The following is a 19,971-nucleotide window of genomic DNA, read 5'->3' as shown; positions in this document are numbered from 1 at the left end:
TGTTGTTTTTAGGTTAGTTATTATACTGATTTTTACATCAAATATTGCTTTTCCAGACGTATTAGACACATTCATAATCTGCAAAAATGTTTAAAAGATGCAAAATTTGGCGGCACTCAACATTACTCCAGATACAGACTGGAGTAATATGTGCCAGATATTTTGGGCACATTTTACGCCATTCTGCAAAATGTTTGTCTTTTCCAGCTAAAATGTCACAAACCCGGTGTAAACACAGCAAAAGGAATTTTGGTTTTGTACAAAATGAATGTCAGAAGATTTTTACTATGCAATATTAGCCTCATAGTGTAGGATCAGGGAGCCTAATTCCAGCAATGTATCTCTTAGTTTACTGGTTGCAGCAGTCGTGGTGGAATCAGTTTTCTCTGCTGCAGATCTAGCAGAGCTCAGTCGCCAAGCTGTGGGATCTAGCAGAGCTCAGTCGCCAAGCTGTGGATCTAGCAGAGCTCAGTCACCGAGCTGTGTATAACTTCACCCACACCACGGATTAGCAGCTTTCTGTGTACATTGTATAGTGACACGATAGCTGCTAACGAGTGCTGGGGGCTAGGAGGAAGCAGGGCAGTTGTCCTGTAGTGAGAATCTTCTGCTGATAAAACACTGATTGTATTGAAACCGCAAAATGCAGCCCAGTAAGTGACACATAGCTGTATTCAGGCTCTCTTCCACTACATCATGGTTGCTCTCAGATTACATAGCAAACACCTGCTGACAGATTCCTTTAAATGCAGCCGTTAGTGACACAGCCACCATTTTCGACGTATTGATTGGCCTCTTCTGAGTCTCCTCCAAACATGGGGACCCACATACCGTAGAAGATACTGCCCTGCATAAAAGTGAGTCGTCGGTAAGCCAAACCTCTAATTCCCCAACACTGCCCCCTACTGAGCATGTAGATAAAGTGCAGCACAGATTCATCTCACCTAACAGCAAACATCCTTAGATCAGGAACAGAATAGACATTTATAGGACATTTCATGACTTTCCCAATTTATTATGAAAACATTTACAGCACATCCTGTACTACTGGACCCAATGTATGATATAGTTTAGGAGTCGGAATCGGTTGATTTTATACCGACTTTACAGCCCTGCTTTTATGTCCTATGTCTAGAAGGGGTTAAAGAGGGTGAGAAGTCAAACGCTATCCATAGACCCTCCATGAGCTAGAAGAAAAAGAAATTAATTGAAAACGGTATCACAATGATGAGACTGGACAGTCTCAAAACAAATTGAGCAATGTAACATTTTTTAATGACGTACAGAATCAGAATTACAATCACACATAAAACAAGGTCTTACAGACTGACACAAAAATGACCTTTTTATGGATTACTTTAATCAGTAAGGAATGCATTACATTGGCAAACACGTATTATACTGCAGTGGTTGTCATTTCTTCTGCTGGCAATGGAGCACCGAGTCCTTATCACGCAAATGTAGATCTGTTCCAGCCCACGTTACTTGGATTCAAGTCCACAAAATTGATGTAAACCCTGTAAATGGAGAAACTGTTAGTGCCACATACACAAGGCAAAGTACCACAACACCGATCTATAGAACTTGGTGGATGTTGGGGGTTAAAGGGAATATGTCAGCAGGTTTTTACCATGTAATCTGAGAGCAGCATGGGGTAGTAGTAGAGATCCTGATTCCAGAGATGTGTCACTTACTGGGCTGTGAGTTTCCATTTCAATAAACTCGGTGTTTAATCATCAGGAGTACATCACCATTTGACTAGCTGCCTCGTGCTTGCTGGTCCAACCATGCCCTCACCACTGATTTTCAGCTTTCTGTCAATATACATTGTAGCAATAAAGCAATTGGCAATTTGTCAAAAATTGACACAAAAGAAGGGATCTCACCAAAACAAGATGTATATATACAGCAAAAGGTGGAATTAAAACATAACTTTTAATCTGTTATATAAAAAGACCTAATAGACATGTCACCCAAAGTGAATATTTTCATAAAAAATGCCAATACAGTATAGGATCCCCATAACAAGGGAGACCAACTAACAGCATTACACAGGATGTAAATTGTTGCCCAAAATAGTCTGAAGTATAGGCAACAAAATATCTCCAGGATATAGCAATAGATAATACACAGTTAGATGTCAAAATGCCTAGTTGCACACATATGCTAAGGAAGAAAAACCAAAAACAATGGCTGCATGTTTGAGCTAAAAGGTGAAACGTGAATAAATAAGGAACAGTCTCACCGCAGAAAAGTAGAGCCGGAGTCATCAGAAATCCTGAATCCAACAGCGGTCCCTGGTAGATAACGATGGGACGACAATACCCTGTCAAATCCCTATGGGGCTAGCAGTAATAATAATAATAATAATTTTTATTTATATAGCGCCAACATATTCCGCAGCACTTTACAATTAAGCGGGGACATGTAATCTATTCCCCAAAACTCCCGCCCTGACAAGGGCAGGCCACAGCTCACCCTATAATACACATGCCCTGCAGACAGCATCTAGAGTAGAAAGAGTTATGTCTCTCTAGTTATGGCACTTTACAACAAGTTAGTCCCCTGAAGAATTTACTTGGATGAAACGCGTTGGGACTCTTCTTTCCCCCCCCCTCTTTAGGGAAAGTGCAGGGCATGTGTATTATAGGGTGAGCTGTGGACTGCCGAGAGTTTTGGGGAATAGATTACTGCTAGCTAGATCCTATACTGTATTGGTATTTTTTATATAAATATTCACTTTGGGTGACATGTCTATTAGGTCTTTTTATATAACAGATTAAAAGTTATGTTTCAATATACATTGTACACAGGTAGTGAGCGGCCAATCAGTGGTGTGGACGGGGTTAAAAAGGGCTTAGCATTCAAGCTCTGCTAAATCTGCAGCAGAGAAAACGGTGTCACCACTGCTGCACCCAGTAAACCAAGTGATATATTGCTGGAATCAGGGTCTCAGCTCCTACATCATGCTGCTGAGAGATTAAATCGCAAAAAGGTGCTGACAGATTCCCTTTACCTGTAACAGCAGCACAACCTGTAACTTTATACAACTTATTCAAGAACCATTATGGAAAGCAGAGCATGGGTTATATGAAAAGATGGTGGAAGTGAGTTTTCATTCTGGACACTAAAGTAACCAAACTCTCTCCTATTGCATATTTGCAATCCGAAATCACTGCATAGCAGAAAAATTAAAGTGTAGAGACACTACTCAATTCAAATACCCCTTGTCTCCCGGCCAAGCCATCAGTGGGTGCTGAAATGTGCTGCTCCGGGGAATAGGTGAATGTGCATTTTCCATGTATTGGACTGGGAATGGGTAGACGTCACGAGACAATGCCAGTGGTACTGAAGAGAACAGTCACACAAAGCATCTGGTAGGATGAAAAGGACATTGTATAAGTTCTGCTCTTAGTCATAGAGACCTTGTCAGCTTGAAACAGGTCAGAAATGTATATGCTTAGCTGCTTTTAGATCCAATAAAGAAGCTATTTTAATCCTACCAAGTGCTGAAAATACTTTGTGAGCGGAGTCGATTGATCAATTAGCTTCAATTTTCATAGAAAAATTAACCAACGCGGTAAATTACCTCTTCATATACTTGACTCGTTCACACTCAGCAGCAGTCCTGATCGCTGTGGTCTTTCCACTGTTTCCTGGCACAATCACTTACATTTTACAGGGAAGCGGCTGTTTTACTAAGAGAACTGCAGACAATGATTGCCCGTCGTTCAGTCTACAGCTTCAGAGATACGATCCATAACCACTAATCAAATGAAGGTGGATGAAGTGACAGCCAAGTCAATGAATAGCGGCCCCATCAGAAATCAAATTCATTGTTTGCATTTTTGGGGCATCTGGTGACAGACCTTCTTCAGCTCCTGCTGAAACCATTTGGTATAGGGACCACTATTATCAATAAGACCTCACTATCATTGACAACATTTTTTTTTCAAGTAGTAGTCGTTCTTGGGTGCCACAGCTCAGCCTCTATTGACGTGAATGACAGCTGAGTTCCACAGGGGCATACAGTGCCTTGTAAAAGTATTCATACCCAGTGAACTTTTCCCATTTTTTCACTTTAGATCCACAAACTTAAATGTATTTTACTGGATTTTATCTGATATACCAACACAGAATTGCAAGAATTTGTAAAGTTTAAAGTAGTGATGAGCAAACATGCTCAGATAAGGTTTCAACAGAGCATGCTCTTGTGCTAACAGAGGGTCTTTGGCGTGCTTGAAAAATATGTCAGAGTCCCCACGGCTGCATGTCTTGCAACTGTTAAACAGCTGCAATACATGTAAGTGTTTTTGATTTAAAAAAAAAAAAAAAAATCTAAAAATTATGACATGCAATTGCATTAAGCCCCCTGTAGTCTCATATGCCTAATAAAATCCTGACCAATTGCCTCCAGAAATCACATTATTAGTAAATGAATTCCTCCTCTGTGTAATTTATTCTCAGTATAACTAAATTTGTTTTGTAAAGGTCTCAGAGTTTTGAGAATATTAGGCAATATTCATGAAAACCAAGGAGCACAATAGACAGGTCAGGGATAAAGTTGTACAGAAGAGTAAAGCAGGATTAGGTTATAAAAAAAAAAAAATAGCCCAAGCTCTGAATATCTCACGGAGCACTGTTCAATCCATCATCCAAAAACGGAAGGAGTATGGCACAACTGCAAACCGACCAAGACAAGGCTGTCAAAATAATCTGACATTGCAAGCAAGGAGAGCACTAATTAGAGAAGCATCCAAAAGACCAAGTGGGAGAATCTGTCCACAGGACAAGTATTAGTCATATACTCCACAAATCTGGCCTTTATGGAAGGATTGCAAGAGGAAAGTCAATTTTGAAGTGAGTCATAAGAAGTCCGGTTTGCAAAAAAAAAAAAAAAAAAAGCATGTAGGGGAAACAGCTAGAATGTGGAAGAAAGTGCTCTGGTCAGATAAGACCAAAGTAGAACTTTTTAGGCTAAATGCAAAAGCTATGTGTGGTGGAAAAATAATACTGTACTTCAACATGAAAACACCATCTACACTGTCAAACATGGTGGTGGCAGCATTAGCTGTGGAGATGCTTTTCTTCAGCAGGGACAGGGAATCTGGTCAGAGTTGATGGGAAGGTGGATGGAGCTTTTAAATACAGGGCAATCCATGAGGAAAACCTGTTAAAGGCTGCAAAAGACTTGAGGCTGGGGCATAGATACACCTTCCAGCAGGAAAACCACCCTGAACATACAATCATTCCACAATGGAATGGTTTAGATCAGGGATGCACAACTCCAGTCCTCAAGGGCCACCAACACAGTATGTTTTCAGGATTTCCTTAGCATTACACAAGGTGATGGAATCATCCCTAGTGCAGATGATTAAATGATCACCTGTGCAATAATAAGAAAATCCTGAAAATATACAAGGTTGGTGGCCCTTGAGGAGTGGAGTTGTGCACCCCTGGTTTAGATTAAAGCATATTCATGTGTTTGAATGGTCCAGTCAAAATCGAAACCTAAATCACATTGTGAATGTGTCAAGTCTCGAAAATTGCTGTTAACAAATGCTCTGTCATGTAGTGACTAGGGACTGTGGGTGCCTATGTAATCCCTCGAACAACGGGGCACCCAAGTCTATCACTGTCCCTCAGATTACCTTAGAAGGTGGACATGTTGGTGTCACGTACCTTGCTATGCGCCTATTATAAACCTTATTTATTCCCTCCCCCACCCAAGGAGGTGAGAGACTGAATTGTATAGGAATACACTAACCAGACAGACAAGGAAGACAGACATGGATGAAAGAAAACTACTATCATACAAATATATGAAGGCAACAATACACAGTACCAATGTCTGTGCAAACAACTGTGTAAATGTAGAAGGATTGGGGAAACAGGTTCAGTGCATTACAGCATGTTGAAGCATACAGAGAAACAAAGCACCAAGGGAATCACTGTGTGATCATACAACATAGCACTATTGAAATAAATTAAAAATATACAAAGCTGTAAAATGGAACCGCAGGTCAAAGGCACTAGCGGTAAGTTCAATACACCAGGTAAAAAAGGACTCAACCCCCCCCCCGGAAGAAGGCACTTCAGATGATTATAGCTAAGTATGGTATTGTCAAATACAAGTTAATGCTCACTGGCGGGCTTGTTTACCCTCTTATGAATTAGGTACTTCCCACATTATGTAGAAAAAGAAGGTATCCAGCTCAGGAGATAAAAATCCAGCACTTTATTTGAACAGATTAAAAAGTGATAAGCTGCTTCATAGCCAGTATATACTGAAGGAAGGAATGTCCTGGGTAACTGGACGCGTTTCGAACACGTGTAGTGCTCTTAGTCCTCAGTTTCACAATGAGCAGTCTTACAAAAGATAAAATACGCCCTAAACAGGTGATGAACTAATGAACATACTTGCTCCAAGGAAAAAAGTTTAACACTTGAATGACATGGCAGAAAACACACGTAACATATTTAAGTTGCAACAATACATAACATGTATAACATATATAAGAACTACATTAATAATGCAACATAAATTCCTTCTTCAAATTCAAACCCAAAGGTACTCGAGTATTTAATAAATCCAAAATGCCTCCCTATCTCCACCACGTATATTACCATGTGCCTGTTCTATTGCATAAACACTAAAATGTGCAACTTGTCTATTGTGCAGGTTTATGAAGTGATTGGATGCATTAGATGTATGATGAGTTGTGGGTTGAGCGATGTCATAAAGATGCTCCCTAATCCTGTCCTTTAATCTTCTGATCGTGGAGCCCACATATAGCAGATTACACGCTGAACACTCTATTATGTATACAACATAATCTGAGTTACAGTTTAAAAAACTTTTTATTTTAAAATTCCTTACATTTTTTGAACAAGAGAAGACAGAGGTTTTTATGGAGCATAAACATGTTTTACAGGGAAATTGTCCACAACTGAAAAATCCTGTGGTGGTCAACCAAGTAGAAACATTTTTTGGCTGAACGGCGCCATAAAGGCTAGGGGATAAGGAATTGGCTAAAGACGGAGCACGTCTAGATACAATCCTGATACCATCCTTCAATATAGTATCCATGATCTTATCTCTCAAAATATTTAGATTTCGATAAACTATAACAGAAATTGATTTAAAATAAGTGCTATATGTAAGAACCAAAACCGGCTGTTCTGAACAAAAATTAGTGTTGTTACTTTTGGGTTCAATCTGACACTTAGAACTTGGTTCAACAGTCGATGTAATAAGTTCAGCTCTGGATTTTTTTATTTACTATATTGAAAGCACGATTCACAGTCCAATCAGGATATTTTCTATTTTTAATACGTTTTTCAATATTCCTTATTTCACTATCAAAAATTACTTTGTCACTACATTTCTTTTAGCTCTAATGACCTCACCCACTGGAATTGATCGAATGGTATGTGGTGGGTGGAAACTACGTGCGTGAAGTATGGTATTTCCTGCGGTCTTTTTGCGATACGTACAGCTACTGACAGTTTTGAAAGGAGTACCAGTCAAGCACAGATCCAAAAATTTATCGAAATCTAAATATTTTGAGAGATGATGAGATCATGGATACTGTATTGAAGGATGGTATCAGGATTGTATCTAGACGTGCTCCGTCTTTAGCCAATTCCTTATCCCCTAGCCTTTATGGCGCCGTTCAGACAAAAAGTCTCTACGGAATTGCCATCCGCCCGCGCCTATTAACTAGTTAAATCCCGCTGTCAAACGCTGACAGCGGGCATTTAAATAGCATTTCCGGCCGCCGGGCCGGAAATGACCTCATCGCCAACCCCAGTCACGTGATTGGGGGTCGGTGTCATGTTGCCTGGACAACCAGAGGTCTCTAAGGTTGTTCCAGGCATATGGCTTTCAGCGCTACCCGGTCGTCGGCGCTGAAAGCACAGCAGTAAATCTGCTACATATGGGCGATCTTCTCATCGCCCATATGTAGCAGAGCCGATCGGGTTGCGCATGCTTCTAGCCTCCTATGTAGGCTATTGAAGCATGCCAAAAGTAAAAAAAAAAAAAAAAAAAAAAAAATGTTTAATAATAAAAAAAAACCTAAAAGTTCAAATCACCCCCCTTTCGCCCCAATCAAAATAAAACAGTAAAGAAAAATCCCACATACACATATTAGGTATCGCCGAGTTCAGAATCGCCCGATCAATAAAAATAAAGCATTAACCCGATTGCTTAAGCGGCGTAGCGAGAAAAAAATTCAAAACGCCAGAATTAGGTTTTTTGGGTCGCCAATATATTGCATTAAAAGGCAATAACGGGCGATCAAAAGAACGTATCTGCACAAAAATGGTATCATTAAAAACGTCAGCCCGGCATGGACAAAATAAGCCCTCACCCGACCCCAGATCATTAAAAATGGAGACGCTACGGGTCTCGGAAAATTACGCAAAATTTTTTTTTTTTTTTTAGCAAACTTTGGAATTTTTTTTCACCACTTAGATAAAAGAGGACATAGACATGTTTGGTGTCTATGAACTCGTAATGACTTGGAGAATCATAACGACTGGTCAGATTTAGCATCTAGTGAACCTAGCAAAAAAGCCAAGGAAAAAACAAGTGTGGGATTGCACTTTTTTGCAATTTTCACTACACTTGGGAGTTTTTTTTCCCGTTTTCGAGTACACGACATGGTAAAACCAATGGTGTCATTTAAAAGTACAACTCGTCTCGCAAAAAATAAGCCCTCACATGGCCACATAGATGGAAAAATAAAAAAGTTATGGCTCTGGAAAGAAGGGGAGGGAAAAATGAAAATGCAAAACCAAAAATACCCCTGGTCGTTAAGGGGTTAAAGGACAGGATTAGGGAGCATCTTTATGACATCGCTCAACCCACAACAACTCGTCATACATCTGATGCATCCAATCATTTCATAAACCTGCACAATAGACAAGTTGCACATTTTAGTGTTTATGCAATAGAACAGGTACATGGTAACATACGTGGTGGAGATAGGGAGAAGAAATTGCCGGATAGGGAGGCATTTTGGATTTATTTGTTAAATACTCGAGTACCTTTGGGTTTGAATTTGAAGAAGCAATTTTTGTTGTAGTTCTTATATATGTTACGTATTGTTGCAACTTAAATATGTTACGTGTGTTTTCTGCCATGTCATTCAAGTGTTAATCTTTTTTCCTTGAAGCGAGTATGTTCATTAGTTCATCACTTGTTTATGGCGTATTTTAACTTTTGTAAGACTGCTCATTGTGAAACTGAGGAGTAAGAGCACTATACGTGTTCGAAACGCGTCCAGTTACCCAGGACATTCCTTCCTTCAGTATATACTGGCTATGAAGCAGCTTATCATTTTTTAATCTGTTCAAATAAAGTGTTGGATTTCTATCTCCTGAGCTGGATACCTTCTTTTTCTACAAATATTTGACGTCAAGCAGAGACGCTTCCTTGCTCGGATAAAATCATTCATGTGCTGTGTGGACTTCATTATAAGGGTGAGCTGAATTAATTTTTCACTTCCCACATTATACTGTAAACCACTACTATTTTACCTGGCATATTGAACTTACCATTAGTGCCTTTGACCTGCGATTCCATTTTTGTTTTTTTATCTCTGTTCCTCACCCTACAAGCTTTGCAGATTTCAATAAAGTGTTATGTTGTATCATCACACAATGGTTCACCTGGTGCTTTGTTTCTCTATATGCTTTCAGTCATACAAATATACTCACAAAAGAACAGAGTGGAACACAGGGGAGGGATAGATGGGAGAAACCAAATAGGAGAGGAGGAAAATAAAATGCAAACCAACTCCACGCAGAAATCTCCTGAACAACTCTCCAACCGCCTACTCCAAACCCTGAATATCTCCTCCAACACCTAACCATGAAGTCAGGACTATCACTGGAAATTACAAGTGCAAGTGGGAAGCATGAATACCTGAGAGGAGTGGACAAAAAAGAACAGCTGAGGCAATTCAGGATGGAGAGCTCCAGGAGATCAACTGAACTAATTAACCCTTGCAATGACAGAGCAAAGAAAAACCTGCACTGTTTAACAGGATGGTGAAGGAGTTCTAATCAGTACAGGATTTCGTGTGATCAGACACTGATCTTCTGGCCCTCTCTGCCGCGGTAGCCCCATGACATGCTCTCCATCCAATCTCACTGAGCAAGACCTAGTTTGAAAAGAAGAACAGGCAAAAATGTCAGCCTCAAGATGTGCATTGCTGGTAGAGACATACCCCAAAAGACTCACACCAGTAATTGCAGCAAAAGGAGGTCCTATAAAGTATTGACTCAGGGAGCTGAATACATATGCACATCACAATAATTAGATTCCTTTACACGTCACAAATACTTTCTACATTGCGTTGGTATATCACATAATTCCAATAAAATAAATTTAAGTTTGTGGGTGTAGCGTAAAACAAAAATGTGGAAAAGTTCATGGGATGCGAACATCTTTTCAAAGGCACTGTACATAGAAATCATGGAACCCTCATAGCAAAAGTTTAATTTGGCCCCGCTTCTTCACCCCACATACTAACACCACAAAATATAAAAAGTAAACCAAAATTTGGCACAGTAGGCAGGGTCACAGCACATTGGAGCTATGCCCTGCCGTGACTGCACCATTTACAGTCATGGCCAAAAGTATTGACACCCCTGCAATTCTGTCAGATAATATTCAGTTTCTTCCTGAAAATGATTGCAAACACAAATTCTTTGGTATTATTATCTTCATTTAATTTGTCTTAAATGAAAAAACACAAAAGAGAATGAAGCAAAAAGCAAAACATTGATCATTTCACACAAAACTCCAAAAATGGGCCGGACAAAAGTATTGGCACCCTCAGCCTAATACTTGGTTGCACAACCTTTAGCCAAAATAACTGCGACCAACCGCTTCCGGTAACCATCAATGAGTTTCTTACAATGCTCTGCTGGAATTTTAGACCATTCTTCTTTGGCAAACTACTCCAGGTCCCTGATATTTGAAGGGTGCCTTCTCCAAACTGCCATTTTTAGATCTCTCCACAGGTGTTCTATGGGATTCAGGTCTGGACTCATTGCTGGCCACCTTAGAAGTCTCCAGTGCTTTCTCTCAAACCATTTTCTAGTGCTTTTTGAAGTGTGTTTTGGGTTATTGTCATGCTGGAAGACCTCTGACCTCTGAGGTAGACCCAGCTTTCTCACACTGGGCCCTAAATTATGCTGCAAAATTTGTTGGTAGTCTTCTGACTTCATAAAGCCATGCACACGGTCAAGCAGTCCAGTGCCAGAGGCAGCAAAGCAACCCCAAAACATCAGGGAACCTCCACCATGTTTGACTGTAGGGACCGTGTACTTTTCTTTGAATGCCTCTTTTTTCTCCTGTAAACTCTATGTTGATGCTTTTGTCCTAAAAGCTCTACTTTTGTCTCATCTGACCAAAGAACATTCTTCCAAAATGTTTTAGGCTTTTTCAGGTAAGTTTTGGCAAACTCCAGCCTGGCTTTTTTATGTCTCGGGGTAAGAAGTGGAGTCTTCCTGGGTCTCCTACCATACAGTCCCTTTTCATTCAGATGCCGACGGATAGTATGGGTTGACACCGTTGTACCCTCGGACTGCAGGGCAGCTTGAACTTGTTTGGATGTTAGTGGAGGTTCTTTATCCAACATCCGCACAATCTTGCGTTGAAATCTCTTGTCAATTTTTCTTTTCTGGCCACATCTAGGGAGGTTAGCCACAGTGCCATGGGCTTGAAACTTCTTGATGATACTGCGCATGGTAGACACAGGAACATTCAGGTCTTTGGAGATGGACTTGTAGCCTTGAGATTGCTCATGCTTCCTCACAATTTGGTTTCTCAAGTCCTCAGACAGTTCTTTGGTCTTCTTTCTTTTCTCCATGCTCAATGTGGTACACACAAGGACACAGGACAGAGGTTGAGTCAACTTTAATCCATGTCAACTGGCTGCAAGTGTGATTTAGTTATTGCCAACACCTGTTAGGTGCCACAGGTAAGTTACAGGTGCTGTTAATTACACAAATTAGAGAAGCATCACATGATTTTTCACACAGTGCCAATACTTTTGTCCACCCTCTTTTTTATGTTTGGTGTGGAATTATATCCAATTTGGCTTTAAGACAATTCTTTTTGTGTTTTTTCATTTAAGACAAATTAAATGAAGATAATAATATCAAAGAATTTGTGTTTGCAATCATTTTCAGGAAGAAACTGAGTATTATCTGACAGAATTGCAGGGGTGTCAATACTTTTGGCCATGACTGTATAGACAGAAATAGGGACATGTATTGCAGCAAGAATAAAGTATTTGCTCCTTTACTGAAGTCTATTAGTGTGCTCAAAAAAGCTACCCCCCTTTCAAAGTGTAATGTGCTCCATGACACCCTTCCACCACACAGCGTGATGTGCCCCACGACCCTGTACACACTATATCATGCCCCCAAAAGAACTGAATAAAAAAAAAAAATACTCCCCACATCGTAATCCCGACATGCTGCTCCGCATTGCTCTGTGCATGTGGACTGAGGCTCTGCGCAGTAGGTGCGATCTAGAGAATCTCAGACGCACAGGCTGAACGGTGGAACAGGCAGCTAACACTCAATTCATACGAACACTGCATGGGCAGGATGGTTATTTTCCTAACTCTTCTTTAACTATTTTCTTTTTAATGGACCAATGTTCAAAGTTCAACAAAACTGAATGGAGACAAACTTTTACTTTAATAATGATGGCAAATCAGACAGCTTACCGTATTTTATGGACTGCAAAATGCACTTTTAGTCCAGATGTACTTGCTGTGGATGGGGAGGCGGAGAAGCAGCGGCAGGCAGAGCAGTAGGTCACAGGAGGCAGCTGCTAACACTGTGCCCACTGTTAGACATGAATATTCAATGCTCCCCACGCCCATAGTTCCACCCACCTCTTTGCATTGAAGTCTGTGCAGAGAGGTTGGAGGGACTATGGGTGTGAGTAGCAGTGAATATTCATTTCTCTTTAATAGCAGGCACAATGGTAACCGGAGCTGCAGCCGCTGGTTTCCTCTAGTGGCTGGGCGATCACGGATGCCCGCTACTAAAGAATGAATATTCACTGTTCTCCACTTCCATGGGTGTGGGGAGAAGTGAATAGTCATATCTCTTTAATAACAGGCACAGTAGCCGCAGCCACTGGATTCCTGCAGCGGCTGGGCGATCATATGTGCCCGCTATTAAAGGGAATGAATATTCACTGTTTTTTCTGATAGGGGCTATGCATACCAGGATAGGGTATGGGGGGGGGGGGGGACCATGCACATGCATATCAGGATAGGGATGAGGGTGGGGAACCATGCATACCAGGATAGGGATGAGGGGGAGACCATGCATACCAGGATAGGGATGAGGGGGAGACCATGCATACCAGGATGGGGATGAGGGGGAAGGGTCCATGCATGCCAGGATGGGGATGAGGGGGAGACCATGCATGCCAGGATGGAGATGAGGGGGGGGGGGGGGGGTCCATGCATGCCAGGATGGAGATGAGGGGGAGACCATGCATGCCAGAATAGGAATGAGGGGGGGTGGGATCAAGCATACCAGGATAGGGATGAGGGGGGTACCATGCATACCAGGATGAGGATAAGGAGACCATGCATACCAGGATGGAGATGAGGGGGCCATGTATACCTGGAGTGGGGACGTATATATACCAGGATGGGGGATATTAGTACAGAATTGACCAAAGTTTTTGCTTCAGTTTTTTTTCCCTATTTGCCTCCTCTAAAACCTAGGTGCATCTTATAGTCTGAAAAATACGGTATTTATTTGTTTTGAATTCTATATACTAAACAAGAGGCTTACCTATTGGCGGGAATATGCAATTCCTTAGTTAAAATGTCACTCAGTAAAGTAGTGTACTGTTTGTTCTGTGGACCTCCAATCTTGCCAATGCTCTTCAAGTTGCACAGGGCGCAAGGTTCCGTTGTGCCCCCAAAGCTCATCATCTGATCAGGCAGGATGTGCACAGCAATGTACTAGAAAAACAAAAAAATTACCAACCAAAAGGAATGTGAGTCACAAGATCAAGCGCAGATAGGAATAATCTGCTGCACAATTGATTATAATGACCAAAAGTTGTATAAACAGTGATACAGACCCCTTTTCACTTTTTTTGCCATTTTGATTATAGGGCCATGTGAATACATTAATCATGCAACGGGTGCACGGCAGGCTCTCTAGTGATTTGTTACCACTAGGGATAATCACATAGCTATAGCAGTAACCGAATAGCTGCATCGGGAACCTGGATACCTGGAGCGCTCCCAATAATCAGCTGTCTGGCTCCGCAGCTGCATGTGTCGGGGCTGTGTGACAGTCACAGCACCTGCATGGAGAGCCTGTATATTGTGACTGTCACACAGCCGCGACACATGCAGCTGCGGTGCTGATTATCGGGAGAGCTCCAGGTATCCGGGTTCCCGATGCAGATATTCGGTAAATGCTATAACTATTTGGTAAGCTCTTATCTGAATCTTATCAATCATTCCGTTACAATGTATCAGCCAAGGCTCTGTAACGGCTCATTACAATGTATCAGCCAATGAAAGGCTGTGTAACGGCTCATTACAATGTATCAGCCAATGAAAGGCTGTGTAACGGCTCATTACAATGTATCAGCCAATGAAAGGCTCTGTAACGGCTCATTACAATGTATCAGCCAATGAAAGGCTCTGTAACGGCTCATTACAAAGTATCAGCCAATGAAAGGCTCTGTAACGGCTCATTACAATGTATCAGCCAATGAAAGGCTCTGTAACGGCTCATTACAATGTATCAGCCAATGAAAGGCTCTGTAACGGCTCATTACAATGTATCAGCCAATGAAAGGCTCTGTAACGGCTCATTACAATGTATCAGCCAATGAAAGGCTCTGTAACGGCTCATTACAATGTATCAGCCAATGAAAGGCTCTGTAACGGCTCATTACAATGTATCAGCCAATGAAAGGCTCTGTAACGGCTCATTACAATGTATCAGTCTCCTGTGAAGAGTCTATAAGGTCTCATTACAATAAGTGATGAGCGACTGTGCTGGGATAAGGTGTTATCTGAGCATGCTCGTGTGCTAAGCAAGAGTCTCTGGCGGGCTTGAATACTATGTCTGAGTCCCCGGGGCTGCGTGTCTCGTCTTACCTGACAATCCCTGCATGTGTTAGGGTATGTGCACACTTTGCGGTTTCTGCTGCGTTTCCGCAGCAGTTTTGGCCCTGCGGTTGTACAGTACCTTTATTTCCAATGCAAAAAAAAAAAGCAGTGCACATGCTGCGGATTTTTCCGCGCGTTTTTGCTGCGGTTTACAATCCGCAGCATGTCAATTGTTTGGGGCAGAAACGCTGCAGTTTTACACCTCATCCATTATGAGGTGTAAAACCGCAGATTTTTTTTTTACCTGCGGTTTTCTCTACAAAATCCGCAGAGCCAAAAAACTGTGTGTGCACACAGCCTTACACTGTGGAGCAGCAGCACTATACACAGCTGCAGGACTCGGATTTTCTGAGCGCGCCGCTTAGCACAGGAGCATGCTCACATAACACCTTATCCGAGCACGATCGCTCATCACTTACTGTAGGTATACATTGTATCCGCAGTGATATCATTGGACAAAGCGGCCAGAGTTAACCCTTCAGACGCGGACTAAAGTGATTTACTCCCCGGAACGTGCTGTGACTGCTTTACTATACGGAATGGAGGCTTAGTACATGCAGCCTAATAGAGGTAGACCTGGCAGCACTAGCAGGCACCGCCGGGCATTCTCTGCCAGCAGTAGGGCCTGCCGGTTCTGACGGCACCCGCCCCTCTCCCCCTCCACATTTACCACGCACATCTGCCGGCTTGCCAGTCGCCTTAGCTAGCTTCTCCGTCAGGCTGCACAGGAGGTTTTCAGGAATGGCATCCCGGGCCACGTTAGTGAAGAGCTCGAAGGTGGGCATGATGTGTCTGTACAGACGGCGGCGGCGGGAGACGAGAGCACGTGAGCCCGGAACACTGAGCTACGGAGAATCAGCCAGTCCGAGGCCACGCCTCCCCCTGCTGGTCGTGCGGAGAATAGCAGCGCCCGCCTGTCGTGTCACTGTCTGGTGGGTACAAACAGCAGCAGGCCCCGGATGTGGCGGTCATGTCGTGGTGTGTAATGGCTGTATATCACTGCTATCTGCCTGGGTCATGGCTGATAGGCTGTATCCCAGGTTATGTCCTGTAGCCAGGCTGTAGCTCAGTGTTATGTGCCTGGTTGTTAGGCTGTATAGCAGTGTTCTCCGGCTCATGTCTGATAGCCTGCCCTGACTATGTTCAGCTGTCCGGCTGTATATCTGTCTCGTTATGTCCTGGTGTCAGGCTGTAGCTCATGTCAGGGCAGGCTGTCAGGCTGTATATGTCCTCTAGTCACAGGCTGTAGCTCATGTTAGGGCCGGCTGTCAGGCTGTATATGTCCTCTAGTCACAGGCTGTAGCTCATGTCAGGGCCGGCTGTCAGGCTGTATATGTCCTCTAGTCACAGGCTGTAGCTCATGTTAGGGCAGGCTGTCAGGCTGTATATGTCCTCTAGTCACAGGCTGTAGCTCATGTTAGGGCCGGCTGTCAGGCTGTATATGTCCTCTAGTCACAGGCTGTAGCTCATGTTAGGGCCGGCTGTCAGGCTGTATATGTCCTCTAGTCACAGGCTGTAGCTCATGTTAGGGCCGGCTGTCAGGCTGTATATGTCCTCTAGTCACAGGCTGTAGCTCATGTTAGGGCCGGCTGTCAGGCTGTATATGTCCTCTAGTCACAGGCTGTAGCTCAGGTCAGGGCCGGCTGTCAGGCTGTATATGTCCTCTAGTCACAGGCTGTAGCTCATGTTAGGGTCGGCTGTCAGGCTGTATATTCCTCTAGTCACAGGCTGTAGCACAGGTTAGGGTCGGCTGTCAGGCTGTATATGTCCTCTAGTCACAGGCTGTAGCTCATGTTAGGGTCGGCTGTCAGGCTGTATATTCCTCTAGTCACAGGCTGTAGCACAGGTTAGGGTCGGCTGTCAGGCTGTATATTCCTCTAGTCACAGGCTGTAGCACAGGTTAGGGTCGGCTGTCAGGCTGTATATTCCTCTAGTCACAGGCTGTAGCTCATGTTAGGGTCGGCTGTCAGGCTGTATATGTCCTCTAGTCACAGGCTGTAGCACAGGTTAGGGCCGGCTGTCAGGCTGTATATGTCCTCTAGTCACAGGCTGTAGCTCATGTTAGGGCCGGCTGTCAGGCTGTATATTCCTCTAGTCACAGGCTGTAGCTCAGGTTAGGGCCGGCTGTCAGGCTGTATATGTCCTCTAGTCACAGGCTGTAGCTCAGGTTAGGGTCGGCTGTCAGGCTGTATATGTCCTCTAGTCACAGGCTGTAGCTCAGGTTAGGGTCGGCTGTCAGGCTGTATATGTCCTCTAGTCACAGGCTGTAGCTCAGGTTAGGGTTGGCTGTCAGGCTGTATATGTCCTCTAGTCACAGGCTGTAGCTCATGTTAGGGCCGGCTGTCAGGCTGTATATGTCCTCTAGTCACAGGCTGTAGCTCATGTCAGGGCCGGCTGTCAGGCTGTATATGTCCTCTAGTCACAGGCTGTAGCACAGGTTAGGGCCGGCTGTCAGGCTGTATATGTCCTGGTGTCAGGCTGTAGCTCATGTTAGGGCCGGCTGTCAGGCTGTATATCTGTCTCGTTATGTCCTGGTGTCAGGCTGTAGCTCATGTTAGGGCCGGCTGTCAGGCTGTATATGTCCTCTAGTCACAGGCTGTAGCTCAGGTTATGTCAGGTGGGCTACACGGCAACTTTCACAGAGACATAGTTTGCATGGCCAGAGAGCACTGTATGCCACACACACATATATCACAGCATAGTGTAAGTGAATGGGGTCACATTGCTACCCACAAGGTACTGAAGACAGCAAATGAAAACTAGTTCTGACTCTGCCCTAGAATTGTTTTTTATGCATTAGTGAAGTATCGCCAGCATATTGCACAGCACTTTATGGCCTGTGGTCACCGTGCCGCATGTAGTGACTGGACCTGCTTGTCGCCAAGACTCTGACAGGAAAAGCAGGTCAGGAAAATAGCGTACAATGCAAACTGCAGTGAATTTTGCCTCTCGCAATCCGAGAGGTAAAGCAGGTGAGTGAGGGCAGATTTTAATAGCCTTGAGAGGGAACACTGTTTTTGGCCCCTCCCCCGGCTACATAAATCGGCCCCCAGACTGCCTAGAAATGGCGCTTTTTCTGGCACTTATCCTCTTTATTCCCATTGCCCTGTAGCAGTGGCTAATGGGTTAATAAGAAGCAGACACTTCTGCCTCCTGTAAGCATACACTCTTGAAAATAATGTATTGCAGAGTGCACGTTCGCCCTGCCTGCAGGGGATTTCAGACGTATGCCCCGATGGGTACACAGAGCGCAATGTGAAAGCACCTTAAGGCTATGTGCACACATACTTTTGAGAGCTGCAGATTTGTCCCCGGCTTTTAAAGTGAACCTGTCAGCAGGATTGTGCTCAGTAATCTACAGACAGCAGGGCTGCCACTAGGAATTTTGGGGCCCATACTGGCAACATTTTCAGGGCCCCCTTGAGACTCCACCCTGCCCTCCACCCCCCAAACTGTCCACAGTCCCACCACTCTCTTTTGTAAAAACTCTACTCACCAATCACACATTAACAGTTCCCATCTCCAGATCACACACAGCCAGCAGGTCTTGTTTTGGCCAAAAGATTTTTTAAATCTGCCACCACGACAAGGTAGACTCTTTTGGCCAGGCCCTACTCTATTCTAACCTATTAAACATTTGTTAAAATATCCAATACAATTTAGGTACATTTTTTATTTATTTTTAAAATGACCAACAATATCACATCCAAAGGGACAAATACCACCGCACCATGTCCAGACCACATATTACCACCACATAGTGACCTATAATACCATATACAAGGAACAAATACAGCCACACCATGACCAGACCACATATTACCACCACAGTGACAGAATAATAGCACATACAAGGGACAAATACCACTGCACCATGACCAGACACCATATTACCACCACATGGTGACCAATAATACCACATACAAGGAACAAATACAGCCACACCATGACCAGACCACATATTAACACCAGTGACAGAATAACAGCACATACAAGACATAAATACCACCGCACTATGCCCAGACCACATATTACAACCACATGGTGACTGAATACTACAATACTGATCATTAATAAAAAAAAAAATACTATCACCATAAGTGCCATTATATACAGGAGATCTGTACTTAGTATGCAGTGTCTGTGTACAGGTAATACAGTGATCCCCAGTGACATTATACACAGGAACTCTGTATATAGGGTCAGTGTACAGAGAATACAGTGATCACTGCTGACATTGTACAAAGGCACTCTGTATATATTGTATAGTGTCAGTGTACTGTCATGGGAAGCCTAGGTAACAATAGGCTAAATCCCCGGGGCCCCTGCGGTGTCCGTCAGACTAGGGGAAACCCTGTCTGTCCCTCAACCCAGGGTTTACACTGAAGGTGTGCCTGCCTGGGCCTCCACCCTGTCCTTGTCTCCTGTCCAGCCCTAAGCTGAACCCACCACCCTCCACCCAGTGAGGAGACAAAACACCAGACCCCACAAATAAGTATGGACAGGGATAAAGGAAACGCACCACACCGCGTACACACAGGAGAATACAATAATGTGCAAGGGCAACAAAAAATACAACACAGGGAGGCAAAATGGCAACAACGGAATATACTACACCAGAAACAGTATGCTCCTTAGACCACCACTCCAGACCGGTATCGCTAGCACAAGGCAAGAGCTATAGTCGGCGACGCCCATAGTACCGCAGGACAATTTAAAGACAGAGGGCGTGGCTAAGCCCTCAGCCAGAATGACAACCAGGTTAACCCAATCCAAGCCGGAT

At 43.4% G+C, this 19,971-nt stretch overlaps 1 protein-coding gene across 1 annotated transcript; it reads right to left on the bottom strand.

The window, feature by feature from the left end:
• Positions 1–1,253: 1,253 nt before the first annotated feature.
• LOC141069532 (macrophage migration inhibitory factor-like) lies at positions 1,254–16,116 on the bottom strand. Its single transcript, XM_073559173.1, has 3 exons — positions 15,866–16,116; positions 13,846–14,018; positions 1,254–1,517 (listed from the first exon to the last, which is right to left on the bottom strand). Exons 1-3 carry the CDS (start codon positions 15,971–15,973, stop codon positions 1,451–1,453), a joined length of 348 nt encoding a protein of 115 aa, XP_073415274.1. The 5' UTR covers positions 15,974–16,116; the 3' UTR covers positions 1,254–1,450.
• Positions 16,117–19,971: the final 3,855 nt, after the last annotated feature.

This window comes from Dendrobates tinctorius, unplaced genomic scaffold (assembly GCF_039654945.1).
Source record: "Dendrobates tinctorius isolate UK_male_01 unplaced genomic scaffold, ASM3965494v1 ptg000265l, whole genome shotgun sequence".
Taxonomy (NCBI): domain Eukaryota; kingdom Metazoa; phylum Chordata; class Amphibia; order Anura; family Dendrobatidae; genus Dendrobates; species Dendrobates tinctorius.
This window is presented reverse-complemented; position numbering and strand designations above follow the sequence as displayed.